The 20,263-nt window shown below is 51.9% G+C and overlaps 1 protein-coding gene across 1 annotated transcript in view; it reads right to left on the bottom strand.

Annotated features, from left to right (window-relative positions):
- Positions 1-302: 302 nt before the first annotated feature.
- The window catches only part of PRSS55 (protease, serine 55), a gene marked incomplete at its 5' end in the record, with an annotated part of 41,010 nt that continues 21,049 nt past the window's right edge, over positions 303-20,263 (bottom strand). Inside the window, 2 exons of the mRNA XM_021709554.1 lie at positions 303-472; positions 1,346-1,445. Of these exons, the coding sequence (XP_021565229.1) occupies positions 303-472; positions 1,346-1,445 (270 nt within the window). The remainder of the gene's footprint in view (positions 473-1,345; positions 1,446-20,263) is intronic.

Here is a 20,263-nt window from a genome sequence, read left to right as displayed (position 1 = left end):
TTTTTATCCAGGTCACAATGCTGAAAGTGAGCCAGTGGGGGAAGGGCCGCACACCAGCAAGCCACCACCCCAGATGAAACCATGAAAGGGTCCCTCCATAACAATGCCCGAAGGTGGAGGAGCCTCCAGCCTGGGCCCAGCGGCAAGGTCAGGGCCCCAGCTGGGCGTAAACAAGGGCTCACAATGCCCGCCTTTCCTCCGGGAGGCAGCTCCTCCGGCCCGTCCCCTGGGCCCAGGCTTCCCCGTCCGTCCCGTCCTCGCGGCCGGTCGCCTGTCCCTGAAAAGTCGCGGCCGCCGCTTCCTCAGGGAACAGCCGGGCCTTTTGTGAGCTCCCGCTTCCTCCTCCTGTGGGAACCACTCCCGGGCCTGACATCTGCCGGGGCCTCGTTCTCAGGGCCCAAGGTGGGAGGGAGGAAGGGTGCCGGCGCAGGGGAGGGGGCTGCCCGTGGGGCTGGGATTGTCATCACCAGACCTGGGCGGAGAACAATGTGGAGCCCCCAGCCCGGCCAGCTTCCCTCTTCCCACAGCCCTGCTCTTTTGTGTGCGCGCCGGGGGCTGGGGGTCCGGGGAATTCTTTTGTTTGCCTTCGTTTCCCTTTCTCTGGTTTGTTTTCGTTTGGCCTCTGGCTACCCCCCGGCTGGGGCTCCGGGAGTCCGGAGGGGGCCCCCCCACCCCCGCCGTGCCAGTGGGGAGGGGTTGGCCCCGGGCAGGGGTGCCGGGATGGGATTTGTGGGAAATCCCACAACTCCTCCGGGAGGAAGCCTTTGGGGGCTTTGCGAGGTGAGGAGGGGGAGGCGCTGGGATGTCTGTTGCTGCCAGATGTTTTACTGCTGGAGAGACCCAGCTTGTGACTCACCCGGGCAGTGTGACCAGGCCCCAGGCAGATGTGACACGAGTGACAGGTGCCTGGTGGTCATCTGAAGGGCAGGTGGAGGTGCATAGCCAAGGGCTCTCCGGAGGGGACGCTGGAGCCAGCTTGGAGACTCACTCCTGGCTTTCGGGCTGCATTCTGGGAAATGGGTCCAAGGAAGCCCTACCAACGCTCCTAACTGCTGCTTGTTCCTGGCTGGAGCAAGCGTGGTACGCGTCCCAAAGCACCCAAGGGCGGCCAGGGAAGTCGCAGCCCTGGTGATAGAAACTGCCTTGACTTTGGTTCTTGACCAGCTCCAGGGCAGGACTCAAGACGCAGGGAGGCTCAGCTTCCAGAACTCGGTTCTCTTTCTAGAGAACAAATCCCTCAGCCCCCAGGAGAGCACAGTCAGGGTCTGACTGCCCCTGGCCACACAGCTCAGCATGACTCCCCGGGCAGGTGAATTTAGGCCAGTTTGCCACCACCAAGGGAAACCTGTGTAGACGCCCGTGTGGACAGGCTCTCTCGCGCTCTCATCCGAGTGGCTCGTGCATGAGTCCACGACGAAGGCTGAGGAAACAGCCCGCTTCGGTAACTGGGGAGTGATTCAGAAAGACCTCTCAGGAGTCGTCCCTGAAAAAACTGAGTGCCGTCTATCACATGTGGATGAGATGGACACCTCAGCCCTACATGCTGGCATCCCTGCCACATCTGCGGTGACTTAGATCGGCTTCCAGGTCAGCAACAATCAACCCTAGCCACCCAGGGGAGTCACGAAACAGCATTTCCCAGCCATTCTGGAGAATACCTTGGCAGTGTTTTATGAACGTGCAGTTACCATTTGACCTGGCATTTGCACATTTAGGCATTTACTATAGAGAAAGGAAAAGTTATATTCGCATAAAAACTTGCATGCTGCTGTATTTGGAATAGACCAAACTGGAAACATTTACCCAGAAGTTCTTGGGTAATGGTTAAGCAAATCGTGGTATATCTATACTATGGAATAGTCTGCAACAAAAACCATAAATTATTATTATTATTTTTGTAGAGACGGGAGTCTCACTGTACTGTCCAGGCTGATCTCAAACTTCTGGCCTCCCACCTTGGCTTCCCAAAGTGTTGGGATTAGAGGTGTGAGCCACCACATCTGGCTGTAAAACCATGGATTATTGATGCATACAACCACTTGGGAGGATCTCAAGGGAATTATGCTGAGTAAAAGAAGCCAATCTCAGAAGGCCATCTTTGAGACTGTATGATTCCATTTAGAGAACATTCTTGAAATATCAGAATTATAGAGATGGATAACAGATGAGAGGCTGCAGGGGTTGGAATGGAGCTGGTGGGTGAGGTTCAGAGGGTGACTGGAGGGTTGTATTACCTCGTGGTGATAGAGCCATTCTGGATGTCTTGTGGTCACACCAACCTAGATGTGCACTCACATTGCACAGAGCTACACACACTCACACTCTCGCGCAAGAGTGTGTGAAACCGGTGAAATCTGAAGTAGTTCTGCAGATTATACCAATGTCACCTTTGCGGTTTTGATGTGTCCAGTAGCTCTGCAGGGGATCACTCTGGGGAGAAGCTGAGGCAAGGGCACACAAGCCCTCCTGTCCAGGAGTCTGCATGTTTCTGTGAATCTATCATTGTTTCAAAACCAAAGGGAAAACCAAAACCAAAAAAGAAACACTCCGGCCACTTCCCACTCACCATCCAGTCAGATTCTTGTCATGAGATTCATCTGTCAGACAAGGCAGAGATTTAGCCCACGAGCCACTGTTAGCATCTGCTTGTTACATACAGAGAGAGTGAAAAGAGTCAAGCTAATTATTAAAAAGTGAAAAAAAGTTCGGGCTTGGTGGCTCAGCCTGTCATCTCAGCACTTTGGGAGGCTGAGGCGAGAGGATTGCCTGAGCCCACGGGTTCAAGACCAGCCTAGGCAATTTGGTGAGACCTTGTCTCTACAATAAATTGCAAATTAGCCGGGTGCGGTGGCACATGCCTGTGGTTCCGGCTACTTAGAAGGCTGAGGCGGAAGGATTGTTGGAACCCAGCAGGTGGATGCTGGGGTGGCTGTGAGCATACCACTGCACTCCAGCCTGGGCGACAGAGTGAGACTTCAACTCAAAAAAAGAGAAGTAAAAAAAGAAGACGGCAGATGTTGACAAGGTTATAGAGAAAAGAGAACTCTCGTAAGCTACTGGTGGTGAGTTAGTTCAGCCCCTATGAAAGCAGTTTGGAGATTTCTCAAAGAACTACAAATAAATGAACTCTTCAATCCAGCAATCCCACCCCTGGGTATAGGCCCAAAGGAGCATAAGTCATTCTGCCAGAAAGACCCCTTCACTGGCAGGTGCATTGCAGCACTATTCACAGTGGCAAAGACATGGACCCAAACGAGGTGTCCCTCCACGGTGGACTGAAAGAAGACGTGGCGCACCACGAAATACCACACAGCCGTAAAAACCAGCAAAATCCTGTCCTTTGGATTTAGCTAGCTGGAGGCCGTTCTCCTGAGTGAATTAACACAGAAACAGAAAACCAAATACTGCATGTTCTCACTTCCCAGTGGGAGCTAAACACTGGGTACACTCAGATGGGAACAGCAGACACTGAGGACTCCTCAAGTGGGGAGGGAGGGGCACAAGGGTTGGAAAACCCCCCTCGGGCACCACACTCACCATTTGGGTGATGGGCTCAACAGAAGCCCGGACCTCGCCATCGTGCAACATGCCACGTAACCAACCAGCACATGTCCCCCTGAATTTCAAAAAAAGAGCTAAGTCAAAAGTGCCAGCTCCCCACACATCAGAAACACCGGTAGGACACCACCGAGACACGCATGGCAGGCCGGCTGTGATAGGCCACCCCGTCACGAAGGAGCCAACTCTAGACAGCACGAGTGGTTTTGGATTCTGCACCTCTACTCCAAGTGACGCATGGAGGAAGACCCCATGCTTGATCTGCCCCAGGGAGGCGGGGGGTGACCCCACAGCGGCTCCTGGTAGGTTTCCATCTTCCTGTGTTCCAGGCGTACCACAGGCTGTCCTGCCAAATCCCGACAGGCTGAGCTTCAATGGAGCCTGGGTGGCCAGGGCACCACGGCGGAGCCATTCCCCTACAATTCCCTTGGAAAGGGACGGGGCATCTCTAATTTTTTAAGCCTCCCCAGTGATTCTGCTGGGAAGATGGGGCTGATGAGTCCCCCTCTAGCTGGGTGGAGGAAGAGTCAGAGGTTTGTGTTCTGATTCTGCTAGCCCTGGGTGAGCCTGGTGGGACCTGGGCTTCTCATCTCCACGAGAGTGGGCGTGGCCAGCCCTTGAAGGAAAGCCACCGGGCGGAGGGTGTGGAATTCACTCCCTGGACACTCAGCACCCGCTGTTACGAACTGTGACACAGCCTCCCCGTTGGCAGAGAAGTGCTCGGGACATGCAAATGGCACATTCAGCAACCATGGGTCCCAGTGAGGCTTTTTCCCAGACGTGTATGTGGAAATGAAAATGCAAGGAGAAAGCACGCACCAGCTAAACATGCCACAACCGGGCACCATGTCTAGAGCTTTCTAGAGCAACTCCTGCCTCAGACTGGGGGAGTCTTTTGCACATTCACACGTACACATCTAAGGGAGAATATCATGGTTTTCACCTGCACGGGGAAACGCACTCGAATGATATCCCAGGTCATTAGGCTTTTTGTTCATTCAGCGAATCCGCTTGTTCATTCAATCACTTGTCATTCAACCCACACATTTAAAAAGTGTGGCTCATACTTACCCGGCGCTACCTATGTCAACTTTCACCTTCTCCCTTGGAGCAGCAAGTTCAGGCTTGAATGCTGGGGCCTCCAGAAAGCCCCAGGTGTTTGATTAGTTATCAGAGTTTGAAATATAAGGAAGTAATCAAGGGCAAAGATAAGGCTGGGACTTGGAGAAGAAGCAGGGAGCTGGGCCTAGGACATCAGGGAAGAGAAGAGCTGATGCAAGTGCTGGGAGCCGGATTCTGGGTGCTTGGCTGGGCAGTGCCCTCTGACGCCTGGGTCAAATGGCTGCATCTGTCCACGTCTGCCGTGGGATGTTCACACATGTGACTCGGAAAATGCTTCCAGCATCATGAAGATTTAGGGAAGAACAAGTTCACCAAATGGAACAGTAGCCTCTCCTACAGAACTTTCCAGAAACTTTACGGTGCTCACACGCAGTCAATCCCCAAGATGGGCTGCAGCCGGGGAGTTTCCCAAACATCCATGAACACAGAGCATCTCATGGGACCCTCGGGAAGTGCTGTCCGATGCCAAGGACAAGGATCCTCTGGGAAAGGGGTGCTGATTTGGGGTCCCAGGAGAGGGCAGCCTTCTGCCAAGAACAGACAGGGTCAGGGAGTCAGGTGTGGGCAGGAAAAGCAGGAGAGGGAGTCACTGGGAGACTTTTGCAGGATTGGGACCTGGAGTGACCTGAAAGCAAGAGGCAGCTGCTGCTCCCAGGGTTCTGGAGGACTTAGAGACCACCCAGCTTTGAGTGAAGGTTGACTCAGGAGACCTGGAAAAGGAGGACAGATGTCCCACCTGCAGGAGACCAAGATTCTGGTGAGAGATGGGCCTGGGGTGTGGCGGAGGCTTCCCTGCCGCCCCCAGGCATCCCTAGACTCACAGCCCAGGCAGGATGAGGCCTGATTTCCCAGAATGAACCAGAACCTCCCTCCTCAAGGTCATCAACTCAGCAGTCGTGATAAACCATGAACACCTGCCACCCAGTGGCAGAGAAAAATGCTGCATGACCACAGACCAGCACAGTGCTGGTCAACCTCTTCACAGAGACCACAGGGTTTCACTTCATCTTAATGCAAGGCATCTGCTGTCTGCTGATGAGTGAGTTTCTGATCTGCTACAGCTGATGACAACACCGATGCATTGGGAAACAGCGATGCTTCCTCCCAGAGCTCCAGCCTCTGTTCCAGCACTGGGAATTGCTGCGTTTAGCTTGTTGGAGTCCCGGGAGTCTCCAAAACTGGAGGTGTCTGGGCCAGAAGTCCATGGGTCCAAGCCTGCCCGCCAATTCTGGGGTCCACCTGATGTCCTCGTTGTCCTCCTGGGAGATAAACACATGCTTCTAAGACAGATGTCTGAGTTAGGGGGAGCCCTTCTTGGCTCGGGGATCTCTTTTCTCCTAAACATTGCCAGGTTGCAGTGGCATCAATCGAATGTGTTTCCACCTTGGAATTCCAGGAGACTGGAAGGTGTGCAGGTCTTCGTTTGGCCTTCAGGGTCAGCCCTTTGCCAGAATCTGGGACGCTGTCGTCTGCAGTTAACCACCAGACGGTAGAGCCTTTCTCCTTGATCTTGAAGCTGTGATGGGAAGCTCCAGACAATGATGGGCACTTGTTCCCTCACCTGCCTTGCTGGATCTTGGAGAAGTGCCTCCAAGAAGTCCCTGTCACTGTGCCTTAGCCAACAGTACTTCATTCATTCATGTTTTTATTGCTATAGTGTTAGATGCTGGAGGAAGGACAGCGTTCCTAAGAGGAGCGATCAGGTCGCGGACGTAGACAGATTCACTGGCAGCTGCAGTCAGTGTGCAGGAAGCCATGCTAGAGGTATGCACAGCCTCTGAGAAGCATTAACCTTTTATAAAGGGGGTGCAGAAGAAAAGCACCCAACTAGTTCTGGGGGACGATGTAGGGTTCCCAAACAAAAGGACATCTCCGCTGACACTTAAAAAAAAAAGAATTAGTGGCCGGCAGGCTGGCAAAAGACTGAGGAAGGAGAAGCAAGTGTCCAGGCAGGCAGAGCCTCTGAAGTGCCCTGCAGAGTTGAGGGAGGGCAAAGGCTATCTGGGCAGGAGGGCCAGAGGCCGGGACTGAGCCTCTGCCCTTATGACCTTGAACTTGCAGGCAAGGATTGGGAGAGGTCAGAGTCAAGTCCCGAGACAGTGTCTGAATGACCCAAAGTCTTTACAGTGGCCTTGGATTTAAACATATCTCCTAAGAATCTTCTGGTCCAGGGATCACACAGGGAAGGGGGGGATGCTCAGGACTTTCCCAGAAACAACAGACTTCTGAAGTGGAATGGAAGGGAGGTTTAGGAGGATGGGCGTGGATGGCCTCTCTAATTTCCCGTGTCCGGATGGGTAGTCCAAACATGCAGCCCTTTGAATGAGCTGGTCAAAACATCCTTGGAGAAATATGGGCATGTCGGTGAAAGTCTGAGACGAGGCCTCAGAACACCAGGGTTGGGGATCTACCACCTGGCCTCTCCAATGCCAGCCTTCTCCTCTAAAATCCCACGACCTTTTTCCCTCCACGAGCTTCAGTTTTCTCACCTGCAAAATAGGAGGGTTGTTCTAAATACTCTTAAGGACACCTCCTGTCCAGAACATTCCATGAAGCATTAGCTTCTTATCAATGGGTTCTTTCTCTTGAAAATGCCCTCCTCCCTCCCCCCGTGCTACCAAAGGTCCTGGCTTGGGGCGCTGTTGTCACAGTCAGCCTGTCTCCTGCACAGCGTCTCTGACATTCACTCCCCGCCACCTCACCCCGCCAAAACCTTCTGGGGTGAGGAGGGCAATGACAGTCACTGGAGCTGTGTGTTCAGAGGCTCTGGTGAGAAGTCAGCATCTTCCTGATAGACACACAGCGCTGCCCAGGGCCGTTAGTCTGATTTCTACCCAGGCTGGGCAGGCGGAGAACCAGCCCCGGGGCTTCAGAGGCTCTGGGGACTCTGGGTTGGGTGGGCGGCATCTGTGGGAGCAGGAAACAGACCCCTGGGAGGCAGGGTCACTAGGCTCCGCCCTGTGCCACAGACCTGCCCGACTGGGTATTTTGGGCTGACCTCCCGTGCTGGCCCCATCCCTCTGGCTCGGTTTGTGGCCAATGTGCCGCTCAAGGTGGGCCACGGGAAAGCTCACCCCCAGGCCAAGCCCGTCTGGGAAGAGGGTTCTATAGTTTCATCTACTTCCTGCGGGTGAACTAGATGAGTGAGGTGGGGGAGTAGGTCAAACTGACCAGAGAAAGGCCAGCAAGACGGCCCCACCGCGAGTGGCCAGAGCGAAGAACCACCACGGCTCTAGGGGGTGGTCTGGGGGATCCTTTGGACCTCCGTCTCCTCATCTTGAGAGTGGGGATCATAATCAGATAGGAATGGGGATAAGTAACTGTATAATGGGTATGAGGCTCAAAAGAGGTGGTGCCCGTGGCAGCATCTGTAAAACGACCGAATCAGTTCCCTGGCACAATGACCCCAACTGAGCAGTTTAAAGCAACAGAAATTTGTTATCTCACAGTTCTGAAGGTCAGAAGTCTGAAGTCAGTATCACAGGCTGAAATCAAGGGGTCAGCAGGGTTGCAGCCCTTTCCGGAGGCTGTAGGGAGGGATCTGTTCCTTACCTCTTCCAGCTTCTGGGGGTGGCCGGCATTCCTGGGCTTATGGCCACATCACTCCAGTCTTCAAGGCCAGCATCTCCAAGATGCTCTCAGCTCGGTCTTACTGCCACCTTTTCTTCTGTATGTGGTCAGATCTACCTCTACCTTCTTCTTGTAGGGATACCTAGGATTGCATTTAGGGCCTGCCTTGGTAATAGTCTCACCTCAAGATCCTCAACTTAATCACACCTGCAAAGACCCTTTTTCCAAATAAGAAAGCATTCACATGTTCCAGGAGGAAGGACCTGAAACCTTTGAGGGCCATTATTTTGTCAGCCACAATAGGGATGATACTATTACCCAGAATTGTTGTAGGGGCTCAATAAAGCCAGTGGGGCCAGGTCCTTGAAAGTCCTGGCACTGTGTCAGGCCCCTGGAGGACGCACAAGAATCGCTCCTTGGCTCTCGGACGCAGGCTGGGATGTGCAGGGACTGGGCCACCCCCTATAGCACAAAACGGAGGGCAGGAAGGAGACCAGCTCTAGGACTAGGCCTACCCACGGCGTGGGAGGGACTGGGAAGCTGAGCCCACAGCGGGTGCCGGCCTAGGAGTCCTGGGCGAGGGTCCCATGAAGTTGGGGACAGACAGGGCTCAGGAGAGGGTGAGGGCTTTTTGAGTCCCCGCATCACGGCTCTGCCTGGCCCTCAGGATTTTGTTTCCAAACTTGGAGTTGAAACAAACAGGCCCTTCTCTGAAACCATTTCAGAGCTGTCAGGATTTCAGGGGGAGTCCAGGTGCTGAGGAAACTTTGAATCAATCCCCAGAAGGCTCCCTAAGGACCCCTCTGTGTCTGCACAAAACTCTTTTTTGGACCAGGCATGGCGGTTCACGCCTGGAATCCCAGCACTTTGGGAGGCTGAAGTGAGAGGATTGCCTGGGTCCAGGGGTTTGAAAGCAGCCTGGGAAAATTGGTGACACCTTGTTCCTACAATAAAAAAAATGAGCCGGGCATGCTGGCACGTAGTTGTGGCACAAGCTGCTTGGAAGGTTGAAGAGGAAGGACTGCCGGAGCACAGCAGGTTAAGGATGTGGTGGCTGTGAACATGTCATTGCACTCCAGCCTGGGTGACAGAGTGAGAACCTGATTCAAAAAAAAAATTAAAAGTCTTTTTTGTACAGATTCCATACCTTCCAAGGCAAGAGGTCTTATTTCTGCTAGCCTGCAGGAAAAAGAGGCTTTTAGATTTGGGGAAGGGAGGGAGAATCCAGTGAGATTTGTCTTTGGTGAATCTAGAAATCAGACAGGCCCTGTAGCAGGGCTCCCTGGAACAGAAGGGAGGTTCTGGAACTTGACATTAGCTGGGATCTAACCACTTAATCCCAGTGGAGACCCTGAACTCGCTTGTGGCTCTGGAGGTCTTGGGAAAAACCAAGGCCTCTGGAGACAGATATGGGTTACCTGACGTAGATGACCTTCCTCCTGGAAGTGTAAATCCCAGCCAGGAATTCCCACAGCCATCTGTAGCCTGGGTTTGCACATTCTTCCTTTCAACCCGGAGAGAATGCGGACTGTCAGGATTTCAGACGGATTTCAACAGAATCTGATGAGCGTCTAGAAATTTTCCAAAAACGTAGGCCTGTCTGGTGATGGCGTCTGCCTTTATTTTGCGTCTGTTACTTTGTCTCATGTGCATGAACACACCACTGACCTATGGGGAGGGTGGGCTAGACGGGTGGCGGGTGAATTGGTTTCGAGCAGGGAGAAGAATTTACAGGCCAAGGGAGTAGATGGAAGAAGAGCCTGGATAGAATTCGGTTAACAGAGACCGCCGCAGTGTCCGGGGCCTTTCCTGGATGGCTAGATTTGCTTCTTTAAAGCACGAATGGACTCAGAACACACAGGTGTGAGTCTGTTACCCCCGGCTGTCCTCCAAGAATGGGAAGGGGGCCGGCTGGAGTCACATGTGCTCACTTCAGTGTGTGTCCTGTCTGTCCTCAGGGAAGTCAAAGGCAGCTGAGCTGGCTCCCTTCTTCCCCATCTCAGACACATCCGATCTCTTCCATCCAGAAATCTAGGTGCTCCCTCCACCCCTGTCCAGTACATCACCGAGTCCCATCCGTTTTTCCTCCTGACTACTCTTGACCACGTCAACCTCTCACCACCTCCCACGTTCACTCCACCCCACCCTAAGCTGTCGACCTCTTCCCTGGACCACACCAGGGCCCTTGACTGACCCATGTTTATCTAACCTACCTCATTCCTGAAGTTCCCCCGATATACCCACAGAGGCCTCCCCAAATGCAAAAACCAATCACATCACCCGGTTGCTTTTAGCCCCATCACTGGCTTCCCAGGGTTCTTCAGAGGGGGTCAAGGCTCTACCACAGCCCCCAGGTCCTGTATGATTCACTCGTGCCAAGCTCCAGCCTCCTCGGCCCCTATACACACGCACCCCCTGGGTTCTCTCTACTCCGGCAACTCTGACCATCTGCGTTAGGGTTCTCCAGAGAGCCAGGACCAAGAGGATGCATGCATATATATGAGAGGAAATTCATCATGGGAATTGACTCATGTGATTACGGGGGCTGAGAAGTCCTACCATATGCCGTCTGCAAGCTGGAAAGCCAATGGTGTAATTCAGTCTGAGTCCACAGGCCTGATCATCAAGAGAACTACTAGTATAAGTCTCAGAATCTGAAGACCAGAGAACCAATGTCTGTGGGCAAGATGAATGTCCCAGCTCAAAAACAGATAAAGTGAATTTATCCTTCCATCTACTTTTTGTTGTGTCTGGGCACTCGGTGGATAGGATGACACCTGCCCCCATTGGAGAGGGTGGATCTTCATTACTCAGCCTAGTAATTCAAATGCTCATCTCTTTTGGAAACACCCTCACTGACACATCCAGAAATAATATGTTGCCAGCAATCTGGGCATCCCTTAGCCCAGTCAAGCTGACACATTAAATTGGCCATCACACCCTCTTTCAGCCTCTGGGATGAGCCATGTCCCCTCTTGCTTAAAAGGTTTTGTGCACATTGTAGCCTTTGGCTGGAATGCTCTTTCCTTCATTATTCTCCTACTCATTCCTTCCTCTCTTGATTTCAAGGCCAGGCTCACAAGAAGACTTCTGGGAGATCCCCAGAAGCCAGACAAGTTGTCTCTTCAATGTCACATTCCTTGCAGCTGCAATTTACATACATTTGTGTAGTTATCTCCCAGATACTACACAGACACCTGCCGGTCTCCCTCATAGCTTATATATGCTCCACAAAGCAATGCCTGTTTCTTTATGCTCACTACCCTGTTCTGCAGCACGATGGCCCCCATGGATGGCTTCATGGCAGGCATCTGTTAAATGGATGGAAGACAAAATAGTGGTGAAAGGGACTGGAATTTTTTAAAAAGCTGGATTATTTTTTCTGATGATGAAGTGATTCATATTAATTTTAGACAATGTGTCCATGTCAGATGAGGGATCTGGAAGCCTGGAGGGTGACCACAGGAGCAAAAAGAGTCCGTCGGATCCCAGTTCCCTAGCTTAGGAGACCATGTGCCCTTTTGAACCAAAGCCTGGCTGGCTACATAGGGCTTGCATTTTCCTGGGTGGCTCTCAGCAACTTTGCAGGGGATGGCCGGGCCCAGGAGGTAAGAAGTCCACCACTTGTCCTTGTGTGCCCCTGGGCAAATTATTTAAACTCCTTTGTGTCTCATTTTCTTCATCTGTCCATGGTACAAATAGTAGGGCCTATGTCATCGGGCCATGTTGAGTCAATGGGATTTCACATACAGTGTTTAGCAGTACACATAGTAAGTGTTCAATCAATATTATTATTAAATCAATTATTACTCAAGGGTCCACTCAGGCAGAATGTTGGCCTTCCTTCTTGCCATGGGAGCAAATCAGAGGAGTCATAATCATGAAGAAGCTAATTCTCCTATCCAGGCAACTTGTTCTTTTTGCTAATTATTGCCTGTATTTTCATTGTGAGGCAGAGAAGGGAGCCCTTAGTGGAAATTTGAGGTTACTTCTACCATAAAGCATGGGAATTACCAAAATAGAGAGCTTTTGCTTGATTTTTCCATTCATTTCAAAGATTTTGAACTCAAGACTACACCTAAGGAGTATGCTTTCTGCCCAAAAAATGGCTCCATGTAGAAGAAAAGCAAAGCACCGATCTTGTAGACGAAAGACATGGGGTCCAGGTGGGCTTGTTGAGAGCTTCTGGATTCATTTCTTGTAAAGCATGAAAATAGCTTTGGCCTTCCCTTTTTTCTTTATTGAGGTATAACTTGAAAATCAAAATTGTACACATTTATGATATACAATGTGCTGTTTTGATTTATGAATGCACGGTGAAGTAATCACCACAACTAAGACAATTAATTATCCATCACCTCACATAGTTCACGCTTTTTTGTTGATGGTGAGAACGTTTAAGACCTACTCTCTTAGCAATGTCCAAGTATATGATACATTACTACTATAGTTAAGCAATTGCCACCATGCTGTACGATAGCGCTCTAAAACTTATTTCTCCTGTCTAAGTTAAGTGTGTCCCTTTGCTCGGTGTTCCTCTATTTCCTCCGCCCATCCACCTGTCACCCACCCCCCATCCCCAGCCTCTGGTAACTACCATTCTACTCTCTGCTTCTATGAGTTTGACTTTTATATGAGAGTGAGATCATGCACTATTTGTCTTTCCGGGTCTGGCTTACTTCACTTAATGTAATGACCGTCAATTCCATTCATGTTGTTGCAAATGACAGGATTTCCTTCTTTTTAAAGACTGAATAGTATTCCATTGTACGTATATATGTGTGTGTATATGTATTATAATATGCATACACATACATATATAAATATATATACCACATTTTCTTTATTAATTTGTCTGCTGATGGACACTTAGGTTGTTTCCATGTCTTGTTTATTGTGAATAACTTGAACAAGAGAGTGAAGATATCTTTTCAACATACTGATTTCATTTCCTTTGGATATATATATACCCAGTAGTAGGGTTACTGGATCGTATGATAGTTCTATTTTGAGCAGCCTTTATATTGTTTTCCATAATGGCTGTACTAATTTACAATCTCACCAACAGCATTCAAGGATTCCACTTTCTCCACATCTTCTTCCACACTTCTCACTTTTTGTCCTTTTGATGATGGTCATTCTAACAGGTGTGAGGTGATATGACATTGTGGTTTTAATTTGCAGCTTCCTGGTGATTAGGGGTATTGAGCAGTTTTTTGTTTTGTTTTGTTTTGTTTTTTTTTTGAGTTGGAATCTCACTCTGTCGCCCAGACTGGAGTGCAGTGGCCGCTTCCGGCCACCGCAGCCTCGACCTGCTGGGCTCCGGAGATCCTTCTGCCTCAACCTTCCAAGTAGCCAGAATTACAGGCATGCGCTACCACGCCCGGCTGATTTTTTGATTTATTGTAGAGATGAGGACTCGCCAAGTTGCCCAGGTGGGTCATGATGAGCAGTTTTATTCACCTACTGGCCATTTATACATCTTTTGAAAAGTGTCTACACAGGTCCTTTGTCCATTTGAAAACTGGGTTATTGTTTTCTTGCTATTGAGTTAAGTTCCATAGAGAGAGAGAGAGAGAGAGAGAGAGAGTGATAGCAACCCCTTAAAAATGGTGGTTTGCAAATATTTTCTCCCATTCCGTGGGCTGTCTCTTCACTCTGCGGATTGCTTCCTTGGCTGTGCCTCTGCACAGCCTTTTAGGTGAATGTGGTCCCATTTGTCCCTTTTTGCTTCTGTTGCCTATGCTTTGAGGTTGTATCCACACTTTGCCTTTTCCGCGCTCAGTCGATTAAAGTAGAAAGATATTCCCTGGAGCTGCTCCAGTCATCCTCAGCTTTGCCATTGTTAACACTCGGGTGATTTTACTCTCTCAAGGAACGGGGTTTCTTAAAAGTTCCAACCTTGAGGGCATTGCCAAGTGAGAGATGGGCTCTCTGGTTTCAGCCACAGAGTTCCCAGACTTTGTTCTAAGAGAGAAAGGGGAGCGTCCTCATAGCCAGTGGCTCCAATACTCTCTCTTCTAGGCATGAAGACATCCCCTTTGTTCTGTGCACATTAAGGCCTATGGAGGCAAGGCGGGAAAACGAGTCCTTTCCTTGGCAACCTCCAGCCTGTCCTGCTGCACTCCTCACCACTGGCTGCTCTGTCTTGCTGTTATTCAAACGGGAAATGGATCCTCTCCTTTGGGCAGGGGCGTTTGAAGGCAGGAAGGTTGTTAATTAAAACCACAGTGACATATCACCTCGCACCTGTTAGAATGGCCATCACCAAAATGATAAAAGGTGAGACGCGTGGATCAGGACGTGGAGAAAGAGGAACGCTTGAATGCTGTTGGTGGGAGTGTAAATTAGTACAGCCATTATGCAAAACAATACGAAGGTTGCTCAAACTAGAACTATCATACGATCCCGCAATCCTCCTACTACTGGGTGTATATGTATCCAAAGGAAATGAAATCAGTATGTTGAAGAGATATCTTCACTCTCACGTTCAAATTATGCACAATAACCAAGACATGGAAACAACTGGTTGCTCCTGGAAGGGTTTGTCGGTTCCCTTCAAGTAGACATGCGGAACTCACAGGGACTCTAGAGGTGTTTCACAGTGAAGACAGCGTGGGACTTGACCCAGGACAAAGAACAGCCCTTTGAGCCAGGCTCGGTGGCTCAACCTGTCATCCCGCGCCTTTGGGAGGCTGAGGTGAGTGGATTGCCTGAGTCCGTGGGTTTGAGACCCGCCTGGGCAGCGAGACCTCATCTCTTCGATAAATCAAAAAATCAACCGGGTGTGGTAGTGCATGCCTGTAATTCTGGCTACTCGGAAGGCTGAGGTGGAAGGATCACCAGAGCCCAGAAGGTCGAGGCTGTGGTGGCCGGGAGCGGCCACTGCACTCCAGTCTGGGCGACGGAATGAGACTCCGACTCAGAACAGCCCTTCGTCTGCGCCCCTGAAAGGATGGCGGTAGGGGGACGCCTCTCCAGTCACTGGGAGCCCTCGGGGCCAGTGCTGGAACGAGAGCCTCTGTCCCATGGTTCTTGCGGTTCCCTTCAGCCCCTCTCCGTGGCATGCTGGTCAGCATTGCCAGGGATGAGAGGCGAAACCCCTCTATGACGTGGCCCTCTCCTGCACAAGATGACTCAGAGAAAAGCAGTCACAGGGAAGCTTGTTCTCCACCTTCTGGGATGCGCGGCCTCATTCAGGTCCCCAGGTGAGCTGCATCCAATGGCCTGTGATGCTGTCAGTTCCTCTGCCACCCCGCCCCCCCACATCGAGCGGCTCGAGATGGCCCCCGGGGACTGCCTGCCTTGGTGCTTCCCAGCACACAGAAAGGCACTCAATACTCACTGTGATTCAATAACAGAGTGAATGAATGAGTGCGTTTTAAAGCCAAGTAGAGTGTTTCTGCCCAACGGGGCCATCATCTTAGAAGGAAGAAGGCCCATGAGCAGGAGAGCAGTAAAAAGACCTGTGGCTCAGTCTATCATCCCAGTGCTTTGGGAGGCTGAGGTCAGTGGATTGCCTGAGCCCCGGATTCGAGACCCACCCAGGCAACTTGGCAAGACCTCGTCTCTACAGTAAATAAAAAATTAGCCGGCCGTGGTGGCGCGCGCCTGTAGTTCCAGCTACTTGGAAGGTTGAGGTGGAAGGATCGCCGGAGCCCAGCAGGTCGGAACTGCGGTGGCCGGGAGCGGCCACTGCATTCCAGCCTGGGCAACAGTGTGAGACTCCGACTCACACACACACACAAAAAGCCCCGAGGGCCCGATTACTTCCTGTGCCTTTTGACCCTTAGCCCAAAGCGTGACCTTAATTGCTTGTTGGGCACAGACAACTTTTAAAGGATATCCTTCCACCATGCTTCCAGAAGGAAGGGGCATTAGACAGGGTTCAAAGCCCACCATGTGCAGGACCTTCTGAGCATGCTCGTCTTATTCAAGAAGACAGCCAGGGAAGATGGCAGCCCCAGGGGGGCGTTTCAAGGCGGTCCTACAGGAAGGCTGGGTTCATTTCAGCGGTTGGAACAAAAAAGATTCTCAGTGGGAGTCATTGATTTATTGAGTGTCATCTGTCTGTTTTTTTTTTTTTTTGAGTTGGAATCTCACTCCGTTGCTCACTCTGGAATGCAGTGGCACGCTCCTGCGATCCTTCTGCCTCAGCCTCCCGAGTAGCCGGAACTATAGGTGCGTGCTATCATGCCCAGCTAATTTTTGATTTATTGTAGAGACGAGGTCTTGCCAAGTTGCCCAGCCTGGTCCCAAATTCGTAGACTCAGGCCATCCACTCACCTCGGCCTCCCAAAGTGCTGGGATGACAGACTGAGCCACCGAGTCTGTTCTATTTTCTAAAAATCTTATCATTTATTTCATTTTGATTATAGAGACGGGGTCTTACTATGCTGCCCGGGCAGGTCTCAAACCCTTGGGCTCAAGCGATCCTCCTAACTCAGCCTCGCAAATTGTTGGGATTGCAGATGTGAGCCATCATGCCTGGCTTACTGAATGTCATCTGACTGAGAGACGCCGGGATAGCTGAGCAAACATTACTCCCCCAAGCCCCCACCCCATACCGATGTGTTTGTGTCCATACACACAAGCACACACACGTGCACACATACACACATATATGCATACACTATGTCCTTTGCAAGTAGATCATGCGGTCAACACAGATTCTGAAGGACAACTCCTTCTTCAGGAGAAGTTCATTCAGTAAAAACCCAGGCGACGTATCCCAAGGTAACAGGATTTTGTACATAACAGAGTTGTCATCCGATATTCTCATGGGTCGGGCAGGAAGCAGAGGGGGAGACTGGCGGGAAAACCATAGGGACCCTTGACTTGGAAGTGGGAGGCAGAGGTTGGGCCCCTGCGCCTCAACTTTCTCCAATCAGGCCAACAAAATGGCACCAGTTGGGGGAGCCCTGGAGCCTGCATCCACCTTGGAAGTCCCAAGGAAAGTCCCAGCACCCAGAATGTCCTTGAGGCTTCAGGCACAGCAGGCAACCGCCGCTAGGTGATGCCAACCCAGAGCCAGGGCTGGGACAGACAGTCCAGGGCAGTGGACCTGAGAACGGGCTGCCGGCTGCGCGTGTCTGGCCCCTTCACTCATTGGCTTGGAATAACCCAGCCTTGCATTACAGGGACTTGGATTTCTCGACCCCTACTATATAGCACTATGGTGGGGGTTCATGGTGTGATTCCCTGTGGGATCATGCTCTCTGGATATCTAAAATGGTTTGTGGGCCAGGCATGGTGGCTCATCCCCATAATCCAACTTTGGGAGGCTGAGGCTGGAAATTCAAGACCAGCCTGGGCAACATAGCTAGACCCTATTTCTAAAAAATAATAATAATAGTGATAATAAAATAAAAGGAACAATAGCATGCTGTGTTTATCAAGTGCTTCCCTGTGAGTCACCTCACTGCAGCAAGACTGAGAGCCAGGCCAGGACAAGTCATTATCGCCATTTTGCAGGTGTGAAAATTGCAGCTTAGAGAAATGACAGGGACAGGGGAATCACTGGGCATGATTTCACTGTCTCACGGCCCCTAGCACTCGGTCACTCTCCACCGGGGGTCAGTAAAAGCAGCCAGATAAGGGTGCAGAGCATGGAACTCCAAAACGGCAGATGGGCTGGCCTCCCTGGGTCTCATTTCCTGTCTTAGAAGCAAAGGGCTCTCCTCGTGATCTGTGTGGTGTGATCACTGCCACGCTTGGCCGCGCTTAGTGAGCCTTTGCATAATCCCCGGAAAGCCTGGACACAGGCTCAGCCCAGGCCCCCGCGCCCAAGACTCAAATGCCGTTACCCACGCTCTAATATCCTGCCCACGCCAGGCCCTTCTCCAGCCCCTGGGTGGGCCTCTCTTCTCCCTCCTGGTTGTCACCGTCTCCCCCCTGGGCTCTGGCTCTGCTGCTGTGCCCCGGCTCACACCCTACCCCCTCTCCACATAACGGCCCCCGGGATATGATCACGCCACTCCTGCTCAAATGTCTTCCACGGCTCCCTGTGGCCACTGCAGGGGCCTTTCAGAGGCCTAAAGGGCAGAGCCCAGCTCCATCACTCGTCTGCCCCCACCTCCACCCTCACACCTGCTCTGGTGACCTGACTGCTTCCTTTCCTGTCTCCTCTTCTGCACCGGGGGTCAGTAAATGCTTGCTGTAAAGGGCCAGACAATAAACACTGCAGGCTCTGTGGGCCGCCCAGGCTTTGTCGCCCCTACTGAGCTCGGCCTTCGTAGCACAAAAGATCCACAACTCACAGCCAGTGAATGGGCGTGGCTGCATTCCAGTACAGCCTAACACGAGACAGGTGGTGGCAAAATCTGGCCGTGGGCCGCGGCCAGCCCCCTGATCTTGACTCTGAGCGCTGGGACTGGAATGTTGTATGGTCTGTCTCACCCATCGTCAGGTGCCTGGGACACCGTAGGCACTTTTTTTTTTTTGAGTCTGGGTCTCACTCGGTTGCCCAGGCTGGAGTGCAGTGGCACGCTCACGGCCACCACAGCCTCAACCTGCTGGGCTCTGGCCATCTTACCGCCTCAGCCTTCCAAGTAGCTGGAACCACAGGTGCACACTACCGCGCCCAGTTAATTTTTTGATTTATTGTAGAGACGAGGGCTCGCCCAGTTGCCCAGACTGGTCTCGACCCCACGGGCTCAGGCAATCCACAAGCCTCGGCCGCCCAAAGTGCTGGGATGCCAGGCTGAGCCACAAAGCCCGGTCACACCGTAGGCACTGGATACAAAGTTTCTGAGTGGGAGTGTGCCCAGGAGGGCTGTCTCATGCTTTGCAGCCAAGAGAGACTCAGGCTGCTTGGTCCCGCCTGGGCCACCGCACAGGGCTTCTACCCCAATCGCAGCTCACCTGATCTCAAGACGAGGCACTTCTGGGCCATCAGATGAACACCCGGTTGTAAGCCTAGATTCCTGGTTCACTAGGGCAGGGGAAAGGGACGGGTCCAAAGTGACCCCAGCCTAGAGTGGGAGACAATTCTTTCCGCTCCCATGGTGCCAAGCTCCCTCATGAGTGTTCATCAGGGGGTTGGGGGTGGTGGCTCACATCTGTAATCCAAGTACTTTGGGAGGCCAAGGTGGGAGGATCGCTTGAGATCAGGAGTTCAAGATCAGCCTAGGCAACATAGCAAGACTCCATCTCTAAAAATTAATGAGCTAAGCATGGTGGCATGTGCCTGTAGTCCCAGCTACTTGGGAGGCCGAGTTGGAAGGATATCTTGAGGTCAGGGATTTGAGACCAGCCTGAACGTGATCCTGTCTCTAAAAATTAAAAAAAAAAAAAATGAGCCAGGCGTGGTGGCACGTCTTGTCCCAGCTACTCAGGAGGTTGAAGTTGAAGGATCTCCTGAGCCCAGGAGATCGCAGCTGCAGTGAGCCGTGTTTGCGCCACTGCACTCCAGCTCAGGCGACAGAGTGAGATCCTGTCTCTAAAAACAAAACATAAAAAAAGAATGTCCATCTGCTGGGACAGCCCTGGGCCCAGGGCTCCACTCTCAAGGGCCCAGCAGGGTGGCAGTCACTGGGAGGGTGGGGACACCGGGGACCCTGGGAAACTCCAAGCAGCTGTCAAGCGAGGATGCTTGCCTTCCCTCCCGCCCTCCTAGGCTGCGTCTGCCGCTCCTTGGGTGCCCCGGGGCTTCAGGCCCGTCCAAGCACTGCTCAAAAGGGAGAATAAAGAACTTTCTTCCCCAGCTCCTGAAGACCTTCTGTCCGGAGCCACTCTGTCACCTGGAGGCCACCTTGGGGAACTGCAGCCCCATCCTGCATGGCCTGTTGGCTGGGACCCCTCCTTCAAAGCCCTCCCTGGCTGCCCAAGGAAGCCCTATCCATTCTGCAAAGCTCTGGGAAGGTGGTCTGTTTTGTAAGGGCACCTGACGCCATCTGGGACGCTCTTCTTGCTTCCGCTGGGTCTCTGCTCTTGCCCAGGTCTTCCCTAGAACCACCTGCGAGGGCCACTTTCTTTCTTTCTTTCTTTTTTTGAGTTGGAGTCTCACTCTGTC

This window comes from Carlito syrichta, unplaced genomic scaffold (genome assembly GCF_000164805.1).
Source record: "Carlito syrichta isolate Samal-C Ts95f unplaced genomic scaffold, Tarsius_syrichta-2.0.1 Scaffold255597, whole genome shotgun sequence".
Lineage (NCBI taxonomy): Eukaryota > Metazoa > Chordata > Mammalia > Primates > Tarsiidae > Carlito > Carlito syrichta.
This window is presented reverse-complemented; position numbering and strand designations above follow the sequence as displayed.